Source organism: Mytilus edulis, chromosome 2 (assembly GCF_963676685.1).
Source record: "Mytilus edulis chromosome 2, xbMytEdul2.2, whole genome shotgun sequence".
Taxonomy (NCBI): Eukaryota; Metazoa; Mollusca; class Bivalvia; order Mytilida; family Mytilidae; genus Mytilus; species Mytilus edulis.
Window position 1 is genome coordinate 54,289,375 of NC_092345.1, and position 24,847 is coordinate 54,314,221.

Here is a 24,847-nt window from a genome sequence, read left to right on the forward strand (position 1 = left end):
GGCCACCAATATTTTTCAAAAAGAGTCTAAAATTGTTGTACATCATAGTAATACTTTCTTCCCCATACATGATAAAAAAAAAATATGATCTCCTACATAACAAATAAAAAATATCTAAAAAGTCCATTAAAAAAGTTGAAATCAACTTAGTCTAAAAACTATATGCAGTTTGATCGAAAATAAAATACAAAGTAAAAAATGTATTTTTTTTTTGAAATATTGAATGTCATTGAATACTTTATTGCAAGGAACATATATATGCTGTAAGAACGTAAACATATTTACAACATGACAAATGGTAAACAGCTCAGAACATTAACTAGAGGCTCTAAAGAGCCTGTGTCGCTCACCTTGGTCTATGTGCATATTAAACAAAGGACACAAATGGATTCATGACAAAATTGTATTTTGGTGATGGTGATGTGTTTGAAGTTCTTACTTTACTGAACATTCTTGCTTCTAACAATTATATCTGTAATGAACTTTGCCCATTAGGAACAGAGAAAAATATTTGGTAAAAATTTACATAAATTTACCAAATTAATGAAAATTGTTAAAAATTGACTATAAAGGGCAATAACTCCTTAAGGGGTCAATTGACCATTTAGGTCATGTGGACTTATTTGTAGATCTTACTTTGATGAACATTATCGCTGTTTACAGTTTATAGCTATCTATAATAGTATTCAAGATAATAACCAAAAACAGCAAAATTTCTTTAAAAATTACCAATTGGAGGGCAGCAACCCAACAACCGGTTGTCCAATTCATTTGAATATTTCAGGGCAGATATATATTGACTTGATTAACAATTTAACTCCTTGTCAGATTTCCTCTAAATGATTTGGGTTTCAGAGTTAAAAGCAAAAAACTACATTTTACCCCTGTTCTATTTTTAGCCGTGGTGGCCATCTTGGTTGGATGGCCAGGTCATCGGACACATTTTTCAAACAAGGTACCTCAAAGATGATTGTGGCCAAGTTTGAATTAATTTGGCCCAGTAGTTTCAGAAGAGAAGATTTTTGTAAAAGATAACTAAGATTTACGAAAAATGATTAAAAATTGACTATAAAGGGCAATAACTCCTTAAGGGGTCAACTGACCATTTCGGTCATGTTGACTTATTTGTAAATCTAACTTTGCTGAACATTATTCCTGTTTACAGTTTATCTCTATCTATAATAATATTCAAGATAATAACCAAAAACGGCAAAAATTTCATCAAAATTACCAATTCAGGGGCAGCAACCCAACAACAGGTTGACCGATTCATCTGAAAATTTCAGGGCAGATAGATCTTGACCTGATAAACATTTTTACCCCACATCAGATTTCCTCTAAATGCTTTGGTTTTTGAGTTATAAGCCAAAAACTGCATTTTACCCCTATGTTCTATTTTTAGCCGTGGCGGCCATCTTGGTTGGTTGACCGGGTCACGCCACACATTTTTTAAACTAGATACCCCAAAGATGATTGTGGCCAAGTTTGGATTAATTTGGCCCAGTAGTTTCAGAGGAGAAGATTTTTGTAAAAGATTACTTATATTTATGAAAAATGGTTAAAAATTGACTATAAAGGGCAATAACTCCTAAAGGGGTCAACTGACCATTTCGGTCATGTTGACTTATTTGTAAATCTAACTTTGCTGAACATTATTGCTGTTTACAGTTTATCTCTATCTATAATAATATTCAAGATAATAACCAAAAACAGCAAAATTTCCTCAAAATGACCAATTCAGGGGCAGCAACCCAACAACGGGTTGACCGATTCATCTGAAAATTTCAGGGCAGATAGATCTTGACCTAATAAACATATTTACCCCATGTCAGATTTCCTCTAAATGCTTTGGTTTTTGAGTTATAAGCCAAAAACTGCATTTTACCCCTATGTTCTATTTTTAGCCGTGGCGGCCATCTTGATTGGTTGACCGGGTCACGCCACACATTTTTTAAACTAGATACCCCAAAGATGATTGTGGCCAAGTTTGGATTAATTTGGCCCAGTAGTTTCAGAGGAGAAGATTTTTGTAAAAGATTACTTATATTTATGAAAAATGGTTAAAAATTGACTATAAAGGGCAATAACTCCTAAAGGGGTCAACTGACCATTTCGGTCATGTTGACTTATTTGTAAATCTAACTTTGCCGAACATTATTGCTGTTTACAGTTTATCTCTATCTATAATAATATTCAAGATAATAACCAAAAACAGCAAAATTTCCTCAAAATGACCAATTCAGGAGCAGCAACCCAACAACGGGTTGACCGATTCATCTGAAAATTTCAGGGCAGATAGATCTTGACCTGATCAACATATTTACCCCATGTCAGATTTCCTCTAAATGCTTTGGTTTTTGAGTTATAAGCCAAAAACTGCATTTTACCCCTATGTTCTATTTTTAGCCATGGCGGCCATCTTGGTTGGTTGGCCGGGTCACCGGACACATTTTTTAAACTAGATACCCCAATGATGATTGTGGCCAAGTTTGGTTTAATTTGGCCCAGTAGTTTCAGAGGAGAAGATTTTTGTAAAAGTTAACGACGACGGACGACGACGGACGCAGGACGACGACGGACGCAGGACGACGGACGCCGGACGCAAAGTGATGGGAAAAGCTCACTTGGCCCTTCGGGCCAGGTGAGCTAAAAAGGGAGGTTGTTGTTTTCGTCTATACCATAGTTTTTCATTGACAAGTCTCTGTATCTTCCGATATTTGAGTTTATATGTTTTGTAGGATTTATCCTTTCATTGTTCATTAAAAGCATAACAATTTTATATGACATCATAGCAAATCGATCGTTCCACTCAAAAATTTGGCAGAATAATTAATCAGCTGCTTTGGAGCCGGAGTGGGACACCTTTTATTGGAACTATTTAGCACTGTTGTTAATAATATACATGGTGATGGTGATGGTAAATTTGAGGAAACTGGAGTATAGATTAATTCTAATTATAGAGGTAAATTCGGTTTTTTTTGGGGGGACTCTCTTTTGATCTCTTTTCATAAAACTGAAAAAAGTTATTAGACATATACAAATGAAGCTGTCAGTTAATATCACTACATGTTTAATAATAACTTGGGTACGACTTCTTAATTACTTTTATTTTCTCCGATTTCATGATGCCTTTCTGTGTCATGAGCATGCTAAATCTCAGGCGGTTTGGGGGGGGGGGGGGGGGGACTTCAATACTTATTCGTTAGGGGTGCCGCTGGGGTTTTAAATTTTGTTTCTTACCCATGCATTTCATATAACTTAGATCTTAAAAAAATATACCGCCTTTTAATATGATTGCGTAGTTGTAGAAATGTACTCTTTTCTCATATTGAACGATTAATAGTTGATCACAGGCACTTAATTATCTCAAATTAAGGAATATAGAAAACAAATATTCTGAGACATGTAAGTGCCTGTGTATTTGATGCTAAGATTCCTTACATGTAATGTTTACTCACGGCGGCGATCGACTTTCGGTTGTAAAAAAATGACAAACTTTGAAAGCTCTTCATATCATAAGCAGAGACATATAATACGTTATATTATATGTCTCTGTCATAAGTAATTGAAACTTTATTGGCCGCCGCCGTATAATATATTTCTGATATATTTTTCTCCAGCTATTTACAGTGATAGAGCTTATGTTTACGTCAGAGGCATATGTACAATACAGTCAATTGCAATGTCTCTGCTTATACATGTACGTCTACATGGTCTGTAAATAAGACAGCTTCGAGCTCTATAAACAGTATTGCTCAACTGAGTCATATTAATACTACTGCTAGCTAACCTACGTTTTATATGTTATATTTTGTGGACGGGGTCGGGCAGTGGCGGATCCAGAACTTTTTGTTTAAAGGGGGCGCTGAGTGACTGACCTAAGGGCCGGGGCCCTCTCCTGTCATGCTTCAGTAATTCCCTATATAATCAACCAAATTTTTCCCACAAAAGGAGGGACCCGGGCCAGCCAGACCCCCCCCTCCCCCTGGATCCGCCTTTGTCGGGATCTTTTGATATCTGTTTTCCAAGGAACATATATTTTGTCAGGATTCCGAGCTACTTGGCCAAATTTATCCGGATGTTGTTCAGGGTGAAACCGAAAAGTGTTTAGTTTTACTTTTCAAATACTGTCAATCTTCCCTTAGTCTTAGATTTGTCAAAGACACTGTTGCCTGTAGACGATTCTTTTTTTTTTTACTGTAGTAAGTATCATATCTACCCCTTAAACAATATACTTACGTGGGCACTTCGCTGATTGCTTTATAATGACACGAATCAGTAGTTAGAAAGCAAAGGGAGATAATTTTAACCAACAAGGCTGACGTGTTTGGTCGTATGATTGTGTTCGTAACTAAATTATTTAACAATGCGTTTTACTTTATAATTATATAAATTTAAAGGGGCATTAGCTGTCAAGTTCATGTTCACCCTTTTGACTGAAATTCTCATATATTCGACTTCTAATACGAAACATGCTAAATTATAGAAAGTCTTAATAAAATTTAGGGGGGGTATATATGGTTTTGGCTAATCCAAATAATTATGACGTCTGGCAAGGCTATTTTAATTTTTTTTCTGGGACACCTTTCTTATATATCCTTGCCAGACATCATAACTATTTGGACTTGGTTTTGGCTATGAGTATGATAATATTCTGGTCAAGACTGGCATGACTCGAATTAGTCCAAATAATTATGACGTCTTGAAAGGCTATTATAATTTTTTTCTTTGACGCCTTACTTCGAAGTAAGGCGTCAAAGAAAAAAATTATAATAGCCTTTCAAGACGTCATAATTATTTGGACTAGACTCGAATTTGCTTATTTATCATTTAAACTCTGCTGAACAGCTAATCAGACTACATGTAGGAATGCTACATTTATATACTCATATATTGTCACGTCAAATTACAAATTTAAATCTTTATTGGTTCACACAGGGACTTTCTATACTAGTATAGAAAGTCCCTGGCTCATATTGTTTGCATTTGATGTTTTTTAACAATTTTTTTCTTACTATAAACAATGTATAGATTTGCCGATCCACGATATATCTATAATAAAACAAAAAAATTGATAAAAAATGTAATAATCAAATGTCTATGAACAATGATGAACATGATGAACCGGCAAAGGATTAGGACATGTATGATATATACATTTGTGTATAAGGACTAGAAACACTCATGAACGTCTAGTATTACATTGTATAGAGTGTGGCGCGCATATTCGCCGGGGACACAATTTCACCGTTTTATGATTTTGAGGTGTAAAAACTTCAAAGGATGGCTGAAATGGAATAAATATGCCGGTAAATCAAATTTCTAAAAAAAGTATGATTATTATCATGATTATTTAAACTTTGAAAAAATTTCAGCACTTAGGGACGACATCAAAAGTTCAATGTAGGATAAAAAACTTAATTCACATAGTTTTTTCGCTGACCCCCCTACCCCCCTTTTTAACTTAATTTGGGAAAAATTGATTTACCTATATGGATATATGTAAAATCGATTTTAGATTAACAAAACTTGCAGCAATGTTGACCCCCCCCCCACCCCCAAACTATTCGATTTAAGTTTTTTATCCTACATCGATCTTTTGATGTCGTCCCTTACTGCAAACAACTGAAAAACGAACAACAATTTTCAGCCAATTTCCTGAATAAATTCATGATTTCAAAGAAGTATTTCTTTGTATGAACTCTTGTTGCCCTAAATTTCAGTTGTTTACACCTTTGAAATGTCTGCTATTTATCTATAATGAAATTGATTTGATAAATATTGTTTAAAGCTGCAGTTTTAAAATAGATGCGTAAAAACAGCAAATATGTGTCCCCTTTTGACAAAACATCAGGAAATTTCAAATAGCTTTTAATCTTAACTTTTCAGATATTTTTTTTCAAAGAAACACGTTTTTAAACATGTTAAAGCTAAGAATATTTTGCTTTTGATGTTATCTTCATATAGAAATATCAGTATACTTCAGAAAACATAAAGACCTGAACATAAACTGCAGAAAACATGGAAAACAATGACAAAAATGAGCACCCCACTTAAATTTTATAACATACAAGACCCCCATACAAATACATACATGTACATACAATGTAATAATTACTTTAACAATATGAAAACAAGAAGACAAATATCCCACAGGACCAAATATAAAAAATGTGAAAATCTTTAGGTCACCATAATATATAGCTTTCTACAATAAGTAATCAATACCTTATAGATATTAGCAATGGAAAGGCATAATATATATAAACAGGAAACATTTCATATTGTTTTATCATACCAACAACTCCGCTGTTGTATTTAATAATATGTTTATAATTACAGATCCTGAAAAACATAAACGACTTTTAACGTGATGGTTTCTTTGAGAGGTATGTTTTATTTATTTATGGGGATTAATTTACTGTCACAGACTATTGTGTATATGTTCCAGACCATATGAGTATTTGGACCGTACGCGTACGGTCCGGACCGTATACGTATACTCGTACGGTCCGACCATACGCGTACGGTCGGACCGTATGAGTATACGCGTATGGTCCAGTACGAGCTAACCAGCTGACTATATATGTTATTAGATCATATGGGTTAAATTTAAACAAATTAACATTAATCACAATCTTTTTTTTTTAGGTTTACTAATTAATATTATTACAATTACACGGATAAAATGAACAAATGAACAATTGAAATTAAATATTTGTTTAATTGTATGTATCTTGATCCTTATTTTGGTACTCTCAACCAATACTGAGTGATCGACATGCTAAATACAAGAGATTAACAGATTCAATTAGCGTGAATTTTTTAAATCAATAAAATATAAAAGTGGTTTTTTTTTCAATTACAATTAAACTTTTTTATATCAATTTGAGAATTAAGCTATATTGATCTGTTATATGCATCTAATTAACTTTGCCAACTTCTTAATATAAGTCAGACCGTACGCGTACGGTCCGACCGTATGAGTATTTTGAAAAAGTACGCATACGGTCCAGACCGTACGCATCGGTCCAGACCGTACGCGTACGGTCCAAATACTCATACGGTCTGGAACATATATACACAATATTTACATGTATATTTTTGTAATTTCATTCCTTTTAAAACGGGCAGTGCATAAGAATGAAATTAGTTTCTCCTGGGTGTTTTCATCATATGTAGCATAGAGGGTGTTAGGTTTTTTCACTTCAAAATTATTTTTGCGGTATTTTATCATGTTTATTGCCTATGTAATCATTTAGCATGACACTGCCAATTTGAACAATCAAATTTTCTTGGTAAATTTTATTTCTGGTTAAATTTTATTCAGTTTTATATTTGAAGAGATTTTTGTTTGATACTGATGTTTGAATTATATATTATATGTGATTGAATAATGTTTATTTCATATTAAATATAGAGCATCAGTGTTGTCATACCACTATCCACTTTACAGTCTTTGGTATTTATTATAGCCTTTTATGGGGTGTATATTCAGAGTGTTTATATATACTCAGATATTTGGTATAAGTATTGGTTGTATCAGTCTACATTGATGGGTGGTTAATAAAGGGAGAACTGATTTTATCTTCATACATGTATCTGGACAGGGAATTTTATTGTTCAATGAAGTAGTCTATATAAGTTATCTCCCTTTAGCATGTTTAGCTAGACTTATTCTAATCTTTAACCAATTTTTTTTTCATTTCTATTTGACTGCAAATTTTTTTTGGGTTCGTATAATGCTATTTTCTATGGTCGGGTTGTTGTCTCTTTGGCACATTCCCCATTTCCATTCTCAATTTTATGATGTAATTGTCGTCTGCGTCGTCGTCCAAAGACACATTTGGTTTCTGGACAATAACTTAAGTTTAAGTGAATGGATTACTATGAAATTTAAATACAAGGTTTATAACCTCAAAAGAAAGGTTGGGATTGATTTTGGGGGTTACGGTCCCAACAGTTTAGGAAAAAGGAGCCAAAAAGTGGCCCAAATAAGCATTTTTCTAGTTTCCAGACAAAAACTTTTGGAATGTTGTATGGATCTCTTTGAAATTATACCACAAGTTTCCATACCACAAAGGGATGTCTAGGATTGGCTTTGGTGGTTATGGCTCAAGGTTATACGGGCAAAAAAAGGAAAAAAACAGGGGTTTCCCTGTTGTTAATGGGCAATTGCTTTAAATGTACAATGTTGTGTTTGAATTACCTCCCTTACACTGCTTTTAAATTATGTATAAAGACTTGTTGTATTGTCTTGAGGTGATTAGCTGTCAATTTAATTTTAGAACTTGCTGTTTTGAAAATGCCTATTAAGGCATATTAATTTTATCCATGATTATGTATGTCATTTTCTATTTTATGACTTATTATGTATTTAAATTGGTAATTATGGTTGCAAACTCCATTGGAAATTTGGATTGAGATTATGACCAAATATTGAGGGAAAGAATTTGGTAGAAAAAAAGGGGGGATAAAAGAAGAAATTGTGAGAGGGGGACAATTTTGCCCAAAAAAATGGGGGAAGGACAGTCTGGGGTGTCAATTTGCAACAGCACAGTGTATTGCTCAAAAGCAAAAAAGAAGGGGTAGTCCGGTCAATCTAGCAGAAATTTGACCCTAATCTTAAAGTAATTGCAACAGAAGATTTTTAATCTTTAGCATTATACCCCAAATATAAACAGAAAAAAGTCTCATAAAATCATACTTGAAGAAGACTAAAAACATCACCATTTAAAATCCTATGGAGATTTGCATTGAAAAGGGAGATAACTCTGCAAAAAAGGCAGAAATATCAATAAAATTACAAAATTATAACTTTACCGCTTCTATTCATCATAATGTATTGATTCTTGATATTCAAGCCATCTCTAGAGTATACTATAACAAACAACCCTAACGGTGTTTTCATATCCTCTATCAAGCTACCATCTAGATTTCGTAATTCATTAGTTCACCATTTATTGAATTTTTCAATATGTCAAGGTAAAGAATCTCAAATTTAATAAAAATAATTAAGCATGTCTTCTTCTTTTTGTGGTTTAAAGTTTCTTTAAACAAGTACAAAATGAAGTAAGATGCTGAAAAAATATAATATACAGTTATAAACAATACCAAATTTTCATATTATTTTTTCAAAATAGTCACAAAGCCACAAATTTGCAATTTCTTTAATGAAAAATGCACACAAAAAATAATAATACCCATAACACTTCAGTTTTGTTCATTTTATGAGCAGAAGATTATATAATTTAGTCAAATACGAACTTGTAACCCCATCAAATAATATACTTTAAGTTTACATAAATTTTAAGAAAATCAACCAAAAACTGACCAAAAAAAGACTCATTTTTGCTGAGTTAACTCCGCTTCCAATCAATTTCCATAGGTATTTTAAAATGCTGATTTTGCAATTAGTTTGAGGTTAAATCTAGTAGTTTGACTGGACTAGGGGGGGTAAAATTGAAAAAAAAGAAATTGGAGGTAAAAATTAAAAAAAAAATTGTGGGGGGGGGGGTCAATTTGCAACAATATAATTTCAACCCTTATATGCTTATAACCAATTCTATGTTTTTTGTCTACAGTTATTCTGTGTCCGAAACCTATATTGTGGCAAATATTGTGGCAAATATTTAATTACAATCCAAATTCAGACAAAAATGTCTACATACATGTACCGTATATTCAGCTGATAAGTCCTACAATAGAGTAATGTCCAACATTCAAAACATTCTCAAATAGTTTGTCAATTTTTAATATGGTAATTAAGAAACATAACATTAAGTTTAAGTGACTTTTAAAAACTATACAGGGTATGTAGAGGTTAAAGTTATAAATGTATTAATAATGTTTGCAATAGCAAATTTGAATTTATGCATTTTTAATTCAGACAGATGACAACTGTATTAAGACTCAGTACCATTCATTTCCATGTTGAATTTATATTGTCTTTGGAACAAGTATTGAAAAGAAGGTAATTTAGTTATAAATCAAAATTTATATTTTGTAATTCTTGGTAGGTATTTTTGAAAATCAGAAGATGTGGTATGATTACCAATAGGACAACTCTCCACCAGTGACCAAATGACATAGAAATTTGTCATGTTTGTGCAAGCTTGCAATTGGCATATATTTATAAATGCAAACATTGCAATGATACTGTACAATTTTTTTTACATACAGTTAAACATGTTAAATGAGTTGATATATATACACTAGAAATGGTTATGTTACAATTTACCATATCCTTAACACTTATTGCACCTAATTCAGAGGCGGATTTAGAGGGGGGGCCCAGGGGGCCCGGGCCCCCCCTTTTTGGGAAAAAATTTGGTTGCTTATATAGGGAATCATTGAAGCGTGACTGGAGCGGGCCCCCTCTTAGGTCAGTCAGTGGGCCCCCACTTATGAAAATTTCTGGATCCGCCACTGTAATTCATTGCATTGAAGCTTAAGACTGCTGTTAAATTGGGAGAAATACCAGTAACATTTGGAAACAATGAGTTTTTCTTTTTTAGATTGAGGCAGGGAAGTGGCAAGTTTTATAGGTTTTGATTAAATGTCCTCTGAAATTTTCAATAAATACTATTACATGTTCTGACTGGGATATGATTTAAGAATTGAACCAGAACTTAGACATGCATTACAGTTAGTTTTTGCTGACTCTTTAAATTTCATTAATTAATGTATACCAGGCATACAGAATGAAAATCTGCTTTAGATTAGATTCATTCAATCGGCTGTGAATGTATTATTTGTTGTGGCATGTAAGATCTTTGGCATATTATCAAATCTGTCCACTACTTTTACTATAAACTACAAAAAATATTATTGGGTAAACCACAAAACTAATGCATGAAAATTTTACATTCAAGATCTTTACCCCAAAAAAACATTTAGCATTCTGATTCAATACAGTTGGATGAATTCCAAACCAACAAGAATTTTACTACATGTAAATGAGACATATCAATTACTTTACCAGTCAAAGATAAGACGTTCACTTAATTATTTAATCAGCCCATGAAAGTCTATATTGCACACAAAGTGACATATTGCCATCATGATCAGAAAGTATTGTTGAAGTACAAACATTCTTGTCTCATGTGAGCGGCCTGATGGGGTGGTCTCATCACGATTCACAAGTTGATTTTTTTGTCAATCACGATTCACGGAAAATTAATTTCCATGATCACGGAACATCAAAATATACACACAAAAAATCTGTAGAAAAACGGATCACAATAGCGAAAATGTGCCGATCACAAAGAACAAAAATAACCCATCAGGCCCCTCTCATGTGTCTTCTGACCAAAGTATGATTTTCACATGTACATAGAATACATGTATAATGTAATAATGGTTTGAGTTGATAATTAAAAAATTGAAAACAACACGTTTAATAATTTCATGTGTGCGAAGCACTTTTCTGGATTTACCTTCATCATTGAGGAATGCTCAAAGCCAAACATTTGAAATCCTAGGGATGTATAAGTGTAGAAACAGTTGAAGAGCTATATGACAAAAGTACCTAAAACAAATAGCTCAATTCATCTAAGGACAACTTTGCCTGAGGGAGTTAAAACCATTAATTACTTTCAACATACAATGTATATATTTATATATCTTTTTAACAGATAAAGAAATGAGTGAAGAAAATTGTTTTAAACCTACATACACAGAACAAAGGGAGATTGAATGTCAAACAGAATTAGTAGATGCACATTATGATGAAGAAGAAGATGATGATAATGACGATGATGGGTTGTATGGTCTGCTTAAACTGCCACAAGACAATGATGACAGTGAGCAATACCTGTCAGTACAAGTTATCTCTAACTTTAACAAGGAACAGTTAACAAAAATGGAAAGCTTGAAGAAAAATGACTTCACTATAAATTCAAAGAACTTATTGCGTTGGACTAAGGTCATTACCCCGAGTAAATTTGCGGAGCAACCAGCAGAAGAAGCAAGCTGGGAAATTTTATCTAAAAATTACTCCAAAAAGGTCATTCATTCTGCCGGGAAACATAAGAAAGTGATAACAAAGAAAGCTAAAACAGCTAGCAAACACTTACAAAATATTTCACTATTCAATAATTTACATGCCAATGATATAAAGATACAAGAAGAAGGAATGTTTATTGCTGAACCAATGGTTGCATTAAATTATCAAACTACTCAAATACCTACTCAATATTTGGACAATCAAAATACTCAGGCATTTAATGTTCAAAATATTATTTCATCAGAATCCATTTTGGAACAAAATAATTCATTTCAAACCACACCTATCGAAAACAAACAGTTTATTGAAGAAAACATTAATCAAGTTGTAATACCGTTTGAAGAAAACACTGTTACACTTGGAGAACAATGCATTGAAGAGGAAAATAAACTTTACCAAACAGTTCCCTTTCAACAAGAAACCATCACAGGAGTTGGAATATCCCAGCAGCATTTGAAACAAGAAAACAACTCTCATGTTATGAAAAACATTCATACTAATGTTCAAAATAATCAGAATACAGAAACATACCCAAAGCAACAACAACCTACATTAAATCTTGAAAAACTTATTGAGACCCTTAGGAATCATGGTAAAGGTATAAATACACTAGATCACTTCCTGTCAAATGAAGAAGGGGAAATAAAAGTTAATGGTGCACCGCTAAAATTTATTCTTGTAGAGCAATCATCAGAAGATTCAAATTTACCTAACACAATCAAAATTTCTGCTCCATCAACTGAACATGATACAACTGGAAATATAAAGTATTTTGTTCATTCAAGCATAAAAGCAGACAACATTTCAGACATTGCTTCCAAGACAAATTCTAACAATATGAAAGCGGAAAGTGATGCTAATATAGGGTTTTTAGAAGAGGTACCAGATGAGAATCATTTATTGAAGAAAAATTTAATATATAGTAGTATGGACAAAAATAAACTGAAAGCAGATGAGTATCATGAAATGCTGAAAGCTGCAAACAAGATATTGCGAACAAAAGTCAGCGATGATAAAAACATGACCGACAAAGAGAGAAAATACAAATGTGACGTATGCACAGCATCATTTAAGAAGAGTTGTAACTTATCAGCTCATAAACGCATCCATAGCAACGATAGAAGATTTTCCTGTCACATATGTAGTCAGAAGTTCTATGTTGGAACTAAACTAAGATCCCATATGAGAATTCACACAAATACTAAGCCTTTTGTATGTAATATTTGTAAGAAAGCATTTCGTGAAAAATCTGTATTGAAAAATCATATCTTGACTCACACTGGAAAGAAAGAGTTTGAATGTTCTATCTGTAAGAAGAAGTTTTTCCGTAAAAGTAAATTGGATATACATATGAGAATTCATAGTGATAATAAGCCCTATAAATGTGAACACTGTAACAGATCATTTGCTGTCATTTACTATTACAGAAAACACGTAAAAAAACATGCGGTAAAGAAAGAATTTGAGTGTCATATTTGTAAGAAGGGCTTTCATTTAAAAGAAAATTATAACTGTCATCTTTTATCACACGATGAATCAAAAAGAAAACGGTGTGAGAAATGCTTGAAAACATTCATAAAAGACTCACTATTAAAGAACCACAACTGTTTAGGCATGCCTGTAAAGTCTGCAATGAGTCAGTTCCTCTGTGGTCAATGTAGTAGGAGCTTTAGTAGCAAATCACAACTATTGATTCATCTCAAAGAACATCGAGGTGAAGACGTCTTTTATTGTAAGATTTGCAATAAACCATTCCTTCATGAATACTTACTTAAACGTCACAAGGTTGTCCACAGTGATAAAAAACCTTACAAATGTAGAGTTTGTAAAGTTGAATTCAGTTGGATATCCAGTTTGCGTACACATATCATGACAAAACATAAGGACAAGATCATGGAACAAGAAAAAGAAAAGAAAAACGATGGTGAAAAAGATCTGGACATAGAAAGAATAGAAGTTGAAACTGAGTTAATGGAAGTGAAACCAGATACCCACTTGGATAGTCAGATATCTTCTCAAACAGAAAATGTATGTGCTGTATGCAATCAATGCAATTTAACAGAAGAATCCTTAAGAGAACACTATAGAACACATAACCTAGATTGGACACCATCAACTAAATATAATCCGGAAAAATTACGACAATTACATCAGAAAGATAAGTTTGAGATGAAAAAAGTGGCTTCATTTCAGTGTGACAGATGTAAAAAAGTGTTACCTGAAACTGAAAAAGAATCCCATTCATTGATTCATGCTAGATATCCCTTTACTTGTGATTTTTGTTTCATGAATTTTGAACAGGAACACTATTTACTGACACATTTGGAAATACATAAGGGAGATAAACCACACAGATGTAATTTATGCGGCGAGAAATTTGCAACATTGCAGCAATTATCAACCCACAGGAAAAATCATGAGGAGGAAAAAAATAAACCCATCAAGTGTGATGAATGTGGGAAGAGATTCCGTAATAATTATAGTTTGAATTTACACAGGCATATCCATACCAACGAGAAACCATATAAATGTGATGAATGTACAGAGACCTTCTCCAGAAATGATTATCTCAAAAGACATAAGGCAAGATTACATTCCGGGCAAGTCTTCCAATGCAACTGTTGCCCAAAAACATTTAACGAAAAATATGAGTTGACCAGACACATTCAGTCCTCTCACGTTAAAGACAAACCACATGTTTGTACAGAATGTGATAAGAAATTTGCTTTTCAGTATGAGCTTAAGAAACATTTGGAAACTCACAACAAAAATCTACCTTTTAAATGTAATGAATGTCCTAATGCGTATGAAAAAAAGAAACAGTTGAACAGGCACTTCAAAAATAAACACCCTCATAATGAAAAACAATCGGTCATGATTAATAAACTTATTTTATATACTGAGACTGAAAATGAGAATTTTGGTGAGCATATAGAAGAAGAAATAATGGAATTTACACCAATACAATCATACAAGCATGAAATGATAAATACTTTTGAAACTGAAATTAAATCAGAAACATCAACCAATCAGATTAAAGATTTAGGCAGAATTATTCAACAGAGCACACAAAGTGAAAATGTGAAACAAAATGATTCTGAATTGAATGTAAGTCAATCTGATATGCAAACACAAAGTAATTCTCCATGTTTGACTATCATCAGGACTGTTGATGATGAAGTGATTACGAATGATGTAGATAAAGAACCTGGAGAAATTGTTGTTGGTTCAATCAATCAGTCTGTACAGGAAAACTCAAATAATGAACATGAAATGTATATGACTGTAGACCAAAGCACAGTAGAAACAAAAATAGAACTTCCATTAGAAGTGTATAGTGACATGAACAATAGTGAAACTCCTTTTCAATACCTTGACCCTAAATCTGGGACTCTTTACCAAGCATCATCTGAAGTATCAAACACTTATGAAGTAGTAGTTGGAACTGAAGATAGTGAAGTTGTTAGTAAGGATACAATATCTGACTTAACAGAAATTGGCAAAACTGATGAAAAAGAACATAGTTATGTTAAAGTGTCTAATGTATTCATTCCATCTACCAAGTAGGAAAACTCTAGTTATAAACTGATAAGTTATTTTAATGAATGAAGTTAGTATATTTTCATTTATTAAAATACTATTGTTATTGGATTGCTCTTTCAAATATTGTTGGGTATAAAAAAAAAAGTGAGGTGCTGTTTAATGATTGCCAATGAGATAACTAATCACCAGAAATCAATGAAGGAGATTGTTGTAGAGCCTGCAGCTTTTGCCGCAGAAAGCCTGACATAGGGAGTGATTCGGCGGCGGCGGCAGCGTCTACAGCCGTGTAAGCTTACTTCTTTAAAGCTTTATATAATAGAAGATGGAAGATGCTTCATACTTTGTATATAGATGCCTCATATTACGAAGTTTCTGTCAGTCGCATGTCCAATTTCCTTGACCTTATTTTCATGGTTCAATGACTACTTAATAAAAAGGTCGATTTTGTATTACCGGTATGTTGAATTCTCTCTTATTATAAGTAATGTGATAACTATATTTGGTATGTGCATACCTTGCAAGGTCATCATGCCAGTCAGACAGTTTTCACTTGACCTCATGTCAGGGATCAGTGAACAAGGTTAAGTTTTGGTGGTCAAGTCCATATCTCTGATACTGTAAGCAATAGGTCTAGTAAATTCAGTGTATGGAAGGACTGTAAGGTGTACATGTCCAACTGGCAGGTTTCATCTGACCTTGACCTCATGTTCATGGTTCAGTGGTCAAAGTTAAGTTTTTATACGACCGCAAAAAAGTTTTGCATTCGTATAATGGTATGATGTTGTGGTCTGCGTCGTCCGAAAACTTATTTGGTGTCTGGGCAAAAGTTTAGTTTAAGTTAATCGATCTCTTTGAAATTTAAAAAGAAGGTTCAATACCACAAAAGGAAGCTTGGGATTGATTTTGGGGGTTATGGTCCCAACAGTGTAGGAATTTGGGGCCAAAAAAGGGGCCCAAATTAGCGTTTTTGTAGTTTCCAGTCAATAACTTGTCCGGACAATAACTTTTGTTGAAGCAAACGGATCTATATGAAATTTATTAAGAAGGTTCAATACCTCAAAAGAAAGATTTGGGATTAGTTTTGGGGATGATGGTCCTTACCATTTTAGAATTGGGGGCCCAAAAGGGGCCAAATAAGCATTTTTGTAGTTTCCAGTCAATAACTTGTGTTTAAGTGTATAAATCTCTCTGAAATTATACCACAAGTTTCCATACTACAATGGTATGGTTATGGGGGTTATGGCTCAAATTAGTTAGCAATTAGGGGCAAAAAAGGGGGGAAAACAAGGGTTTTTCTGTTTAAAGGAAAAATTAGACAAGGTTAAAGCACTGTAAGGGAGTTAAGCCAATTCCATTTAAAGAATACTGTTATATATATGTTTTATTACCTCCCTTACAATGCTTGTAAATTATGTATTAAGAAATGATGATTGTCCATAGATGATTAGCTGTAAATTTATATTTAGACATGTTAGAAGTTACTATTAATTAATATTAATTTTAACCATGACTGTAAGTCATTTTATATTTTGATATTTTATGATGTATTAAAATGATTAGGTATTTTTGCAAACTCTTTTTAAGGGGATTGATATTCAACAGCATAGTGTATTGCTCAAAAGCCAAAAAAAAAATTAGGTTCATTAGACCACATTCATTATGTGTCAGAAACTTCTTCTGTGTCAACTATTTAATCACAATCCAAATTCAGAGCTGTATCAAGCTTGAATGTTGTGTTCATACTTGCCCTAACTGTTAAGGGTTCGACCTCTGCGGTCGTATAAAGCTGCGCCCTGCGGAGCATCTGGTTGAGTTTTGGTCTGTTTTTCTTCTACTGTATGCAATAGGGCTACTATATTTGTTGTATGGAATGATTGTAAGGTGAACATGTCTAGCTTGCAGGTGTCATCTGACCGTGACCTCATTTTCATGGTTCAGTGGTAAAAGTAAAGTGTTCATACGACCGCAAACAATTTTTTGGGATCATATAATGGTATGATGTCGCCATCGTCATCTGCATCGTCCGGAAACACATTTAGTTTGCGGACAATAACTTTAGTTTACGTGAATGGATCTATTTGAATATTTAATAAGAAGGTTCAACACCACAAAAGAAAGGTTGTGATTGATTTTGGGAATGATGGTCCCATCGGTTTAGGAATTAGGGGCCCAAAAGGGCCCAAAAACAAGCATTTTTATACTTTCAGCATAATAACTTTTGTATAAGTATTTCAATTGCTCTTAAATTGTACCACAGTGTTTTATACCACAGCTAAATAGTTTGGATCCATTTTGGGGTCTAATTAAGGGGCCAAAGGGGGCCACAAACAATCATTTTTGTAGTTTCTGGACAACAACTTGTGTGTAAGTGTATGGATCTCTCTGATATTATACCACAAAGTTCCATACAACACAAGGAAGGCTGGAATCAAGTTTTGGCATTAATGTCCCATTCATGCAGGAATTAGGGGCCATAAAAAGGCCAAAAGAAGCATTGTTCTAGTTCCCAGACAATGACTTGTTGTAGTTTACAGTCAATAACTTGTGTTTAAGTGTATAAATCTCTCTGAAATTATACTACAAGCTTTCATACTAGAAATGGATGGTTACGGGGGTTATGGCTTAAATCATTTAACAATTAGGGGTGAAAAAGGGGGAGGTACAAGGGTTTTTCTGATTAAAGGACAATTTAGACAATTTAAAAGCAGTGTAAGGGAGGTAATCCAATTCAAATTTAAAGGATACTGTTAGATATTTGTTTGATCACCTCCTTTACACTGTTTGAAAATTAAGTATTAAGAAATGATGATTGTCTTATTGTCATGAGATTATTAGCTGTAATTTTTTTTAGAAGTTACTATTCATTAATATTAATTTTAACCATGACTGTATGTCATTTTATATTTTAATATTTTATGATGTATTTAAATGAGTAGTTATAAAAAATGGAGGGAGGGTACAATTTTTCTCATTTCAGATTTCAGCAATTAAAATAAAAATGTCTTCAAATATTTTTTTTTGAGGGGATTAATATTCAACAACATAGTGTATTTCTCAAAGCAAATATATTTTGTTTAGTTCATTAGACCACATTCATTCTGTGTCAGAAACATATGCTGTGGCAACTATTTGATCACAATCCAAATTCAGAGCTGTATCAAGCTTGAATGTTGTGTCCATACTTGCCCCAACAATTCAGGGTTTGACCTCTGCGGTCGTATAAAGCTGTGCCCTGCGGAGCATCTGGTTGAGTTTTGGTCTGCTTTTCTTCTACTGTATGCAATAGGTCTACTGTAATTAGTGTATTAAATAATTGTAAGGTGTACATGTCTAGCTTGCAGCTGTTATGTGACCTTGACCACATTTTCATGGTTCAGTGGTTAAAGTTAAGTTTTTGTGTTTTGATCTGTTTTTCTTCTACTGTATGCAACAGGTCTACTATATTTGGTGTATAGAATGACTGTAAGGTGTACATGTCTAGCTTGTAGGTGCCATCTGACCTTGACCTCATTTTCATGGTTTAATGGTCAATGTTAAGTTTTTGAGTTTTGGTCTTTTTTTAAAGTGTTATACGCAACAGGTCAAATGTATTTCGTGTATGGAAAATTTTTATAATCTATATGTCAGTCGCGCAGGTTTAATTTTACCTGGTTCTCATTTTCGTGGTTCATTGCTCAGTGTTATTTTTTGGTGTTTTAGTCTGTTTTTCTTAAACTATAAGCAATAGGTCCAACTATATTTGTTGTATTGAAGAATTGTCAGCTGTACATGCCTGCCAAGCATGTTTCATCTGACCTTGACCTCATTTTCTTGGTTCATTGGTCAATGTTTAGTTTTCTTGGTTAATGTTAAGTTTATGTGACAGTTGTAATTAAGCTTTATAGTTAGGACTATCGAAATATAATCAATGATTAGTAAAGAAGGCGAGACATTTCAGCGTGTACACTCTTGTTTACTTCCAAAGCAGTATGACTTACTTCCCCTCAGTTGTGTAAACAGGGGCAATTTGCTTGGAGTCTTTCCAGTCGAGTTTAAGCTTTTTAGCTCACCGGGGCCGAAGGTCCTCATGTGAGCTTATGCCATCACTTGGCGTCTGTCGTTGTAAACTTTTCAAATATCTTCTCTGAAAATACTAGGCCAAATACCTTCAAACTTTCAATGAATGTCTTATGGTATCTAGTTTATAAATTATATCCGAAGTTTTTATCCACTAAAACATGGCTGCCATGGCTAAAAATAGAACATTAGGGTCAAATGCAGTTTTTGGCTTATATCTCGAAAACTAAAGCATTTAGAGCAAATCTCATATGAGGTAAAAAGTTAAACAGGTCAAAATCTTCCAGCCCTGAAATTTTCAGACTAATAAAAAACAACAGTGTTGGGTTGCTGCCACTAAATTGGTAATTTGCGTCGTCTAACGTCGTAAACTATTTCTAAAATCTTCTCTGAAACGACTGGGCCAAATACCTTCAAACTTAATCTGAGTGTTCATTATGGTATCATGTTTGAGTATTGGCCAGCCGAACCAGTGGACTGGACATGTACTGGCCCGGCTCCAAATCTACTGGTCCTGCAAAAATGACTCATTTGACAAACACTAATGTAAATGATAAGATGTTTACTTTAATTTTCCTCGGGTGATTTCCTCTTTTTTATTCCGGTAGATTTTTGTGCTGTTCTTATTGTTCAGGAGCAATACAGAATCTAACTTAAAATTTGAAGATCCTGTTACAAAAATAAAATTTTATTTTAGGTTTGTCAATGCAAATTTTTCACATGTTATATATAATCTAGCCATTCACGTGTCCTTTTTTCAGTTTCATAAACTTTATACCGATCTTCCTTTTGTAAAGGACACTCAACCAATATGTTAATTAACTTGATCAATTGTAATACTATTCCCCCCCCCCCCCCCCCAGTACCTTCTTTACAATTTCGCTCCTGAGTCCTTCCATCTTTCTAAAATTTACATTTTGATATAGATATTTCATATGAATATTTTGTGTCGTTTCAAATTTAATCAACTTTAGTTTATGTTTATAACATTATAGATTGCTATTGATGAATGATACCTGTAATTTTGAAAGACTTTGGCAAAATTTAGTAATTATCGACATAATGCATGAGATTGACAGTCTTGGCAAAAACAGAATTCTATTTCTAAATAATCATAAATGCCTTTCGTGTAAAAAAAAAAAAAAAAGAAGATGTGGTATGATTGCCAATGAGACAATTCTCCACGGAAGATCAAATGACACAGAAATTAACAACTTTTATAGGTCACCGGACGGCCGTCAACTATGAGCAAAGCCAATACCCCATACGGCCAGCTATAAAAGGTCCCGAAAAGAAAACGTAAAACAATTGAAACGAGAAAACTAACGGTCTATTTTATGTTAAAAAAAAAATGAAAGAAAAACAAATATGTAACACCATGAACACATACACAAACGACAACCACTGAATTATCACAGGATCCTGATTTGGGACAGGCACATACATAAATAGTGTGGCGGGGTTAAACATGTTAGCGGGATACCAACCCTCCCCTAACCTTGGACAGTGGTAAAACATTACAATATAAGAACACGGCTAACCGAGAGATTGGTCGGTTAATCTATATTGAGTATGCGGCTATATCGGCAGTGGGTCTGTTAATCGGGTTGGCTAAAGTCTGTTAATCAGGTGTTATCGAGAAAATCATTGAAAACTCAGAATGTTTCATTGTATAACCTTTTAAATAGATGTTTATCATAAAAAATATTTATGTCTGACAAATCTATTCAATGTACTGAATCCAGTGGTGTAATTATTATTTTTCTAGCTTCTATGTACGATCTATAAAATGAAAAGGCAAATTACTCATCAGTAAATTCATACACATTTTACACACACAAAATGTACACAAAATGACACTTGGGTTGAATTTACTTGCATGCACTATTTTGAACATCGAAAAAAGACAGGCATTATGAGTGTTAACCAAATTGATATCATTTTATGAAAAATCTACACGAAAATCTGTATTTTGGTGACATAAATCAATCTTTATTAAAAACCTGGTCTGTTAATGGGTCGAATGTATAAAACCCGGTCTGTTAATTAGTCTGTTAAGAGTTATGAATGACAATAAAAGTATAATTTTATTACTTTATGGTGTGTTCATTTGGTAGGCTCAAGACGAGCGGCTAAAATATACGGAAACAACACTTGAGCAATGGAACATAAAATATATACGGAAACAAAACATGAGCAATGGAATATAAAATATACGGAACAAAACACATGAACAATAACAATATAGGCAATGGATATTGAAAATTGATAAAAATGGTTTCAAAAAGTGTTAAATTAAAGTAAAATTGATTTTATCCGAGAATGGTCGCATATATCATGTGGATTCTGTTTAATTGTCATGAATGACACCAATTTGTCATCTACATTGGTAACCAGTAAATAAATCAGAGATTAACGTCGTAATGTAACTAAACATCAGTATATTGGGATGCCTAAATATAAAGAATAGAGAAAGAATAATGGGTAAGATAAATAAAATGTAGAGAAAAGTAACATAACCATTTAAAGAATACAGAAATAAACAACACCCCCCAATCCGTACCCTCATGGTATACACGAGAATCTGGATGGAGATACAGAATACAAAATAAAAGATAAGGACAGTAGAGAGTGATGCATTGCTAAAAAAGACAAGAAAACAAATTGTTTGAGAATAAAGACATGAAACCCCCCTGGGTGTTGAAACAGTAACGTATTGCGATGTACTCATATTGGTGACAAATGCTTGACGTTTACATGTGGACACCTGCAGTTCTCCTCTGCACATATGTAGAAAAGGAACTAAACGGAATAAAATGAATTAAATTTTAATACAACCAAATGTAGCTGCATTCGCTCCTTTCCATTTACTTCTTTAGAATGATTTGTAAACAACAGATGATTAAGTAATACAAGAAGAAAAAAACAATTGGATGATGCTGAGGAATTAGGATTAAGGTGGTACCGAACACTTTCACTAAAATCAATGTGGTTCGTTTAATTTGGATAAAATTTTGACAAAGTATTTAATTTGAACCTTTAACAGAAATATAAAAATTTCATAAAATTTGAACCAACCGTTTTGTCAGTAAAATTAACTGGTTATATAGCAGTTTGACAAACACCAATTTTGATCTTCGAGAAGCTTATTATTCCCGTTACAACACAACGTAATTAAAACGTATCACTGACTTTACAGAGTTATCTCCCTGTAGTGTTGGGTACCACCTAAACGTCCAGTGACAAATGTCATGTGCATATGAAAACGACAACACGTTATATATGTACCCTGTGTTGTATTAGAAAGACATGTTCAATCGGATTTGAGAACATGCTACTTTGAGCAGACACAAAAATTAAGGCTGATTGAAATCGTTAATAATAAATTCATGCATATTCCAGCGACCAACCCAGATCACGCTATATTGAAGTGACACACTCTTGAGTAAAATGCAAAGAAAGTCAAAATAAAAATGCTTTTACTGGAAGGATAGTGTTGCATCGTATTATTATTTTTTGTCGAGCCTTCGACTTTAGTCGAAAAAGCGAGACTAAGCGATCTTACATTCCGTCGTCGTCGGTGTCGTCGTCGTCGGCGGCGTCCACAAATATTCACTCTGTGGTTAAAGTTTTTGAAATTTTAATAACTTTCTTGAACTATACTGGATTTCTCACAATCTTGGACAGAAGCTTGTTTATGATCATATTAAGATTGTATCCAGAAGTAAATTTTGTAAAAATAAAATTCCATTTTTCCCGTATTTTACTTATAAATCATGGACTTAGTTTGTTCTGCGGGGAAACATTACATTCACTCTGTGGTTAAAGTTTTAAAAAAATTAATAACTTTCTTAAACTATCCTGGGTTTGTACCAAACTTGGACAGAAGCTTATTTATGATCATAAGATAGTATCCAGAAGTAAATATTGTAAAAAGATAACTCCATTTATTCTGTATTTTACTTTTAAATGGACTTAGATTTTCTTCCAGTTAACATTACATACAGTCTGCAGTTAAAGTTTTCAAAACATATATTAGATTCATTCACTATCCTAATTTTTTACTAAACTTGGACAGAAGCTTCTTACAATCATAAGATAGTAGAGTATCAAGAGGAATATTTTTATTGACTTTTTTCCTCATTTTTGTTGAGCCTGCGATTTACAGCAAAAGTAGGCGAGACACTGGGTTCCGCGGAACCTTTACAATATTTTTTTTTACTCAAGAACATCTCATTTTTAACATTTTCAATGGGAAAATATAAAGGTAGCACAACTATTTTCGTGGCTAAATAACTCTTAACTGACACAATTTCAATTGTCCAACCCATTAACAGACTTTATTCACATAATTTTCACTAAAACGTGGTATTACTCACGTTATATTACAATTATGAAATATTTACTAATGTCAATTTATATTTAAGAACCAAAGTAGTATTTTGTGTCTTTTAAATGATATCTAAAATTGTTTGTTTCGCCTTTTATTAAAAAATTGCTATGCGTGTAATCATACATACTACATACTTGCGCGACGCCTTTTACTTTTACTGAAAACTGCGCAGACTATGAAATGTTTTTAAAGGTGGAAAATGTTCTTTGATAGATATCATTTTGTCAGACACTTTTCTTTTTTTGATTTAATTCTTATAATATGCCAAAAATCTGTATATTTGATCGAGTTTAACATTAAATTGTGCGTTTTACTCTTAACAGACGTATAGCCAACCCGATTAACAGACCCACTGCCGATATAGCCGCATACTCAATATAGATTAACCGACCAATCTCTCGGTTAGCCGAGTGTCGGCCGTGAAGAACGAACTATAATAATAAAGTACTGAAGTATTGAACATCGGATTTTGGATGGTCACAAACACTTGTCTCAGAAACAAAATCGAATCTCTATACCGGAAAGTGAGGTTAATGTTCAGATTTCTTTTTTTTTCTTAAACAAGTTCGTGCGTGGATGATTAATAAATGACAGGGAATTCATCCTCACCGTAATGACTTTTATATTATAGTGATACAAATCAGCAAACTCTAGTTTGTTGTAATATTATTTTAATACTTGTGTATTACAGTTACATGTATATATACTTTTAATGCATTTGTATATCATTCTATTCTTACTACTACACAGGCAAAATTTGCTCACATGAATTTCACATGAAATTCACATACAAAATTTCACGTGGGATTCACCTCAATCGAGCCTATACATGAATGAAATTCATGCAC

The 24,847-nt window shown here is 33.2% G+C and overlaps 2 protein-coding genes across 2 annotated transcripts in view; one reads left to right on the plus strand and one right to left on the minus strand.

Annotated features, from left to right (window-relative positions):
• Positions 1-4,332, minus strand: part of LOC139510257 (carbohydrate sulfotransferase 1-like) — a 38,212-nt gene extending 33,880 nt beyond the window's left edge. Inside the window, exon 1 of the mRNA XM_071296747.1 lies at positions 4,240-4,332. The gene's annotated coding sequence lies outside the window, so the exon portion shown is untranslated. The remainder of the gene's footprint in view (positions 1-4,239) is intronic.
• LOC139510256 (zinc finger protein 62-like) lies at positions 4,077-15,658 on the plus strand. Its single transcript, XM_071296746.1, has 4 exons — positions 4,077-4,202; positions 6,343-6,389; positions 9,890-9,973; positions 11,637-15,658. The coding sequence occupies exon 4, from the start codon at positions 11,645-11,647 to the stop codon at positions 15,572-15,574; it is 3,930 nt and encodes a 1,309-aa protein (XP_071152847.1). The 5' UTR covers positions 4,077-4,202; positions 6,343-6,389; positions 9,890-9,973; positions 11,637-11,644; the 3' UTR covers positions 15,575-15,658.
• Positions 15,659-24,847: the final 9,189 nt, after the last annotated feature.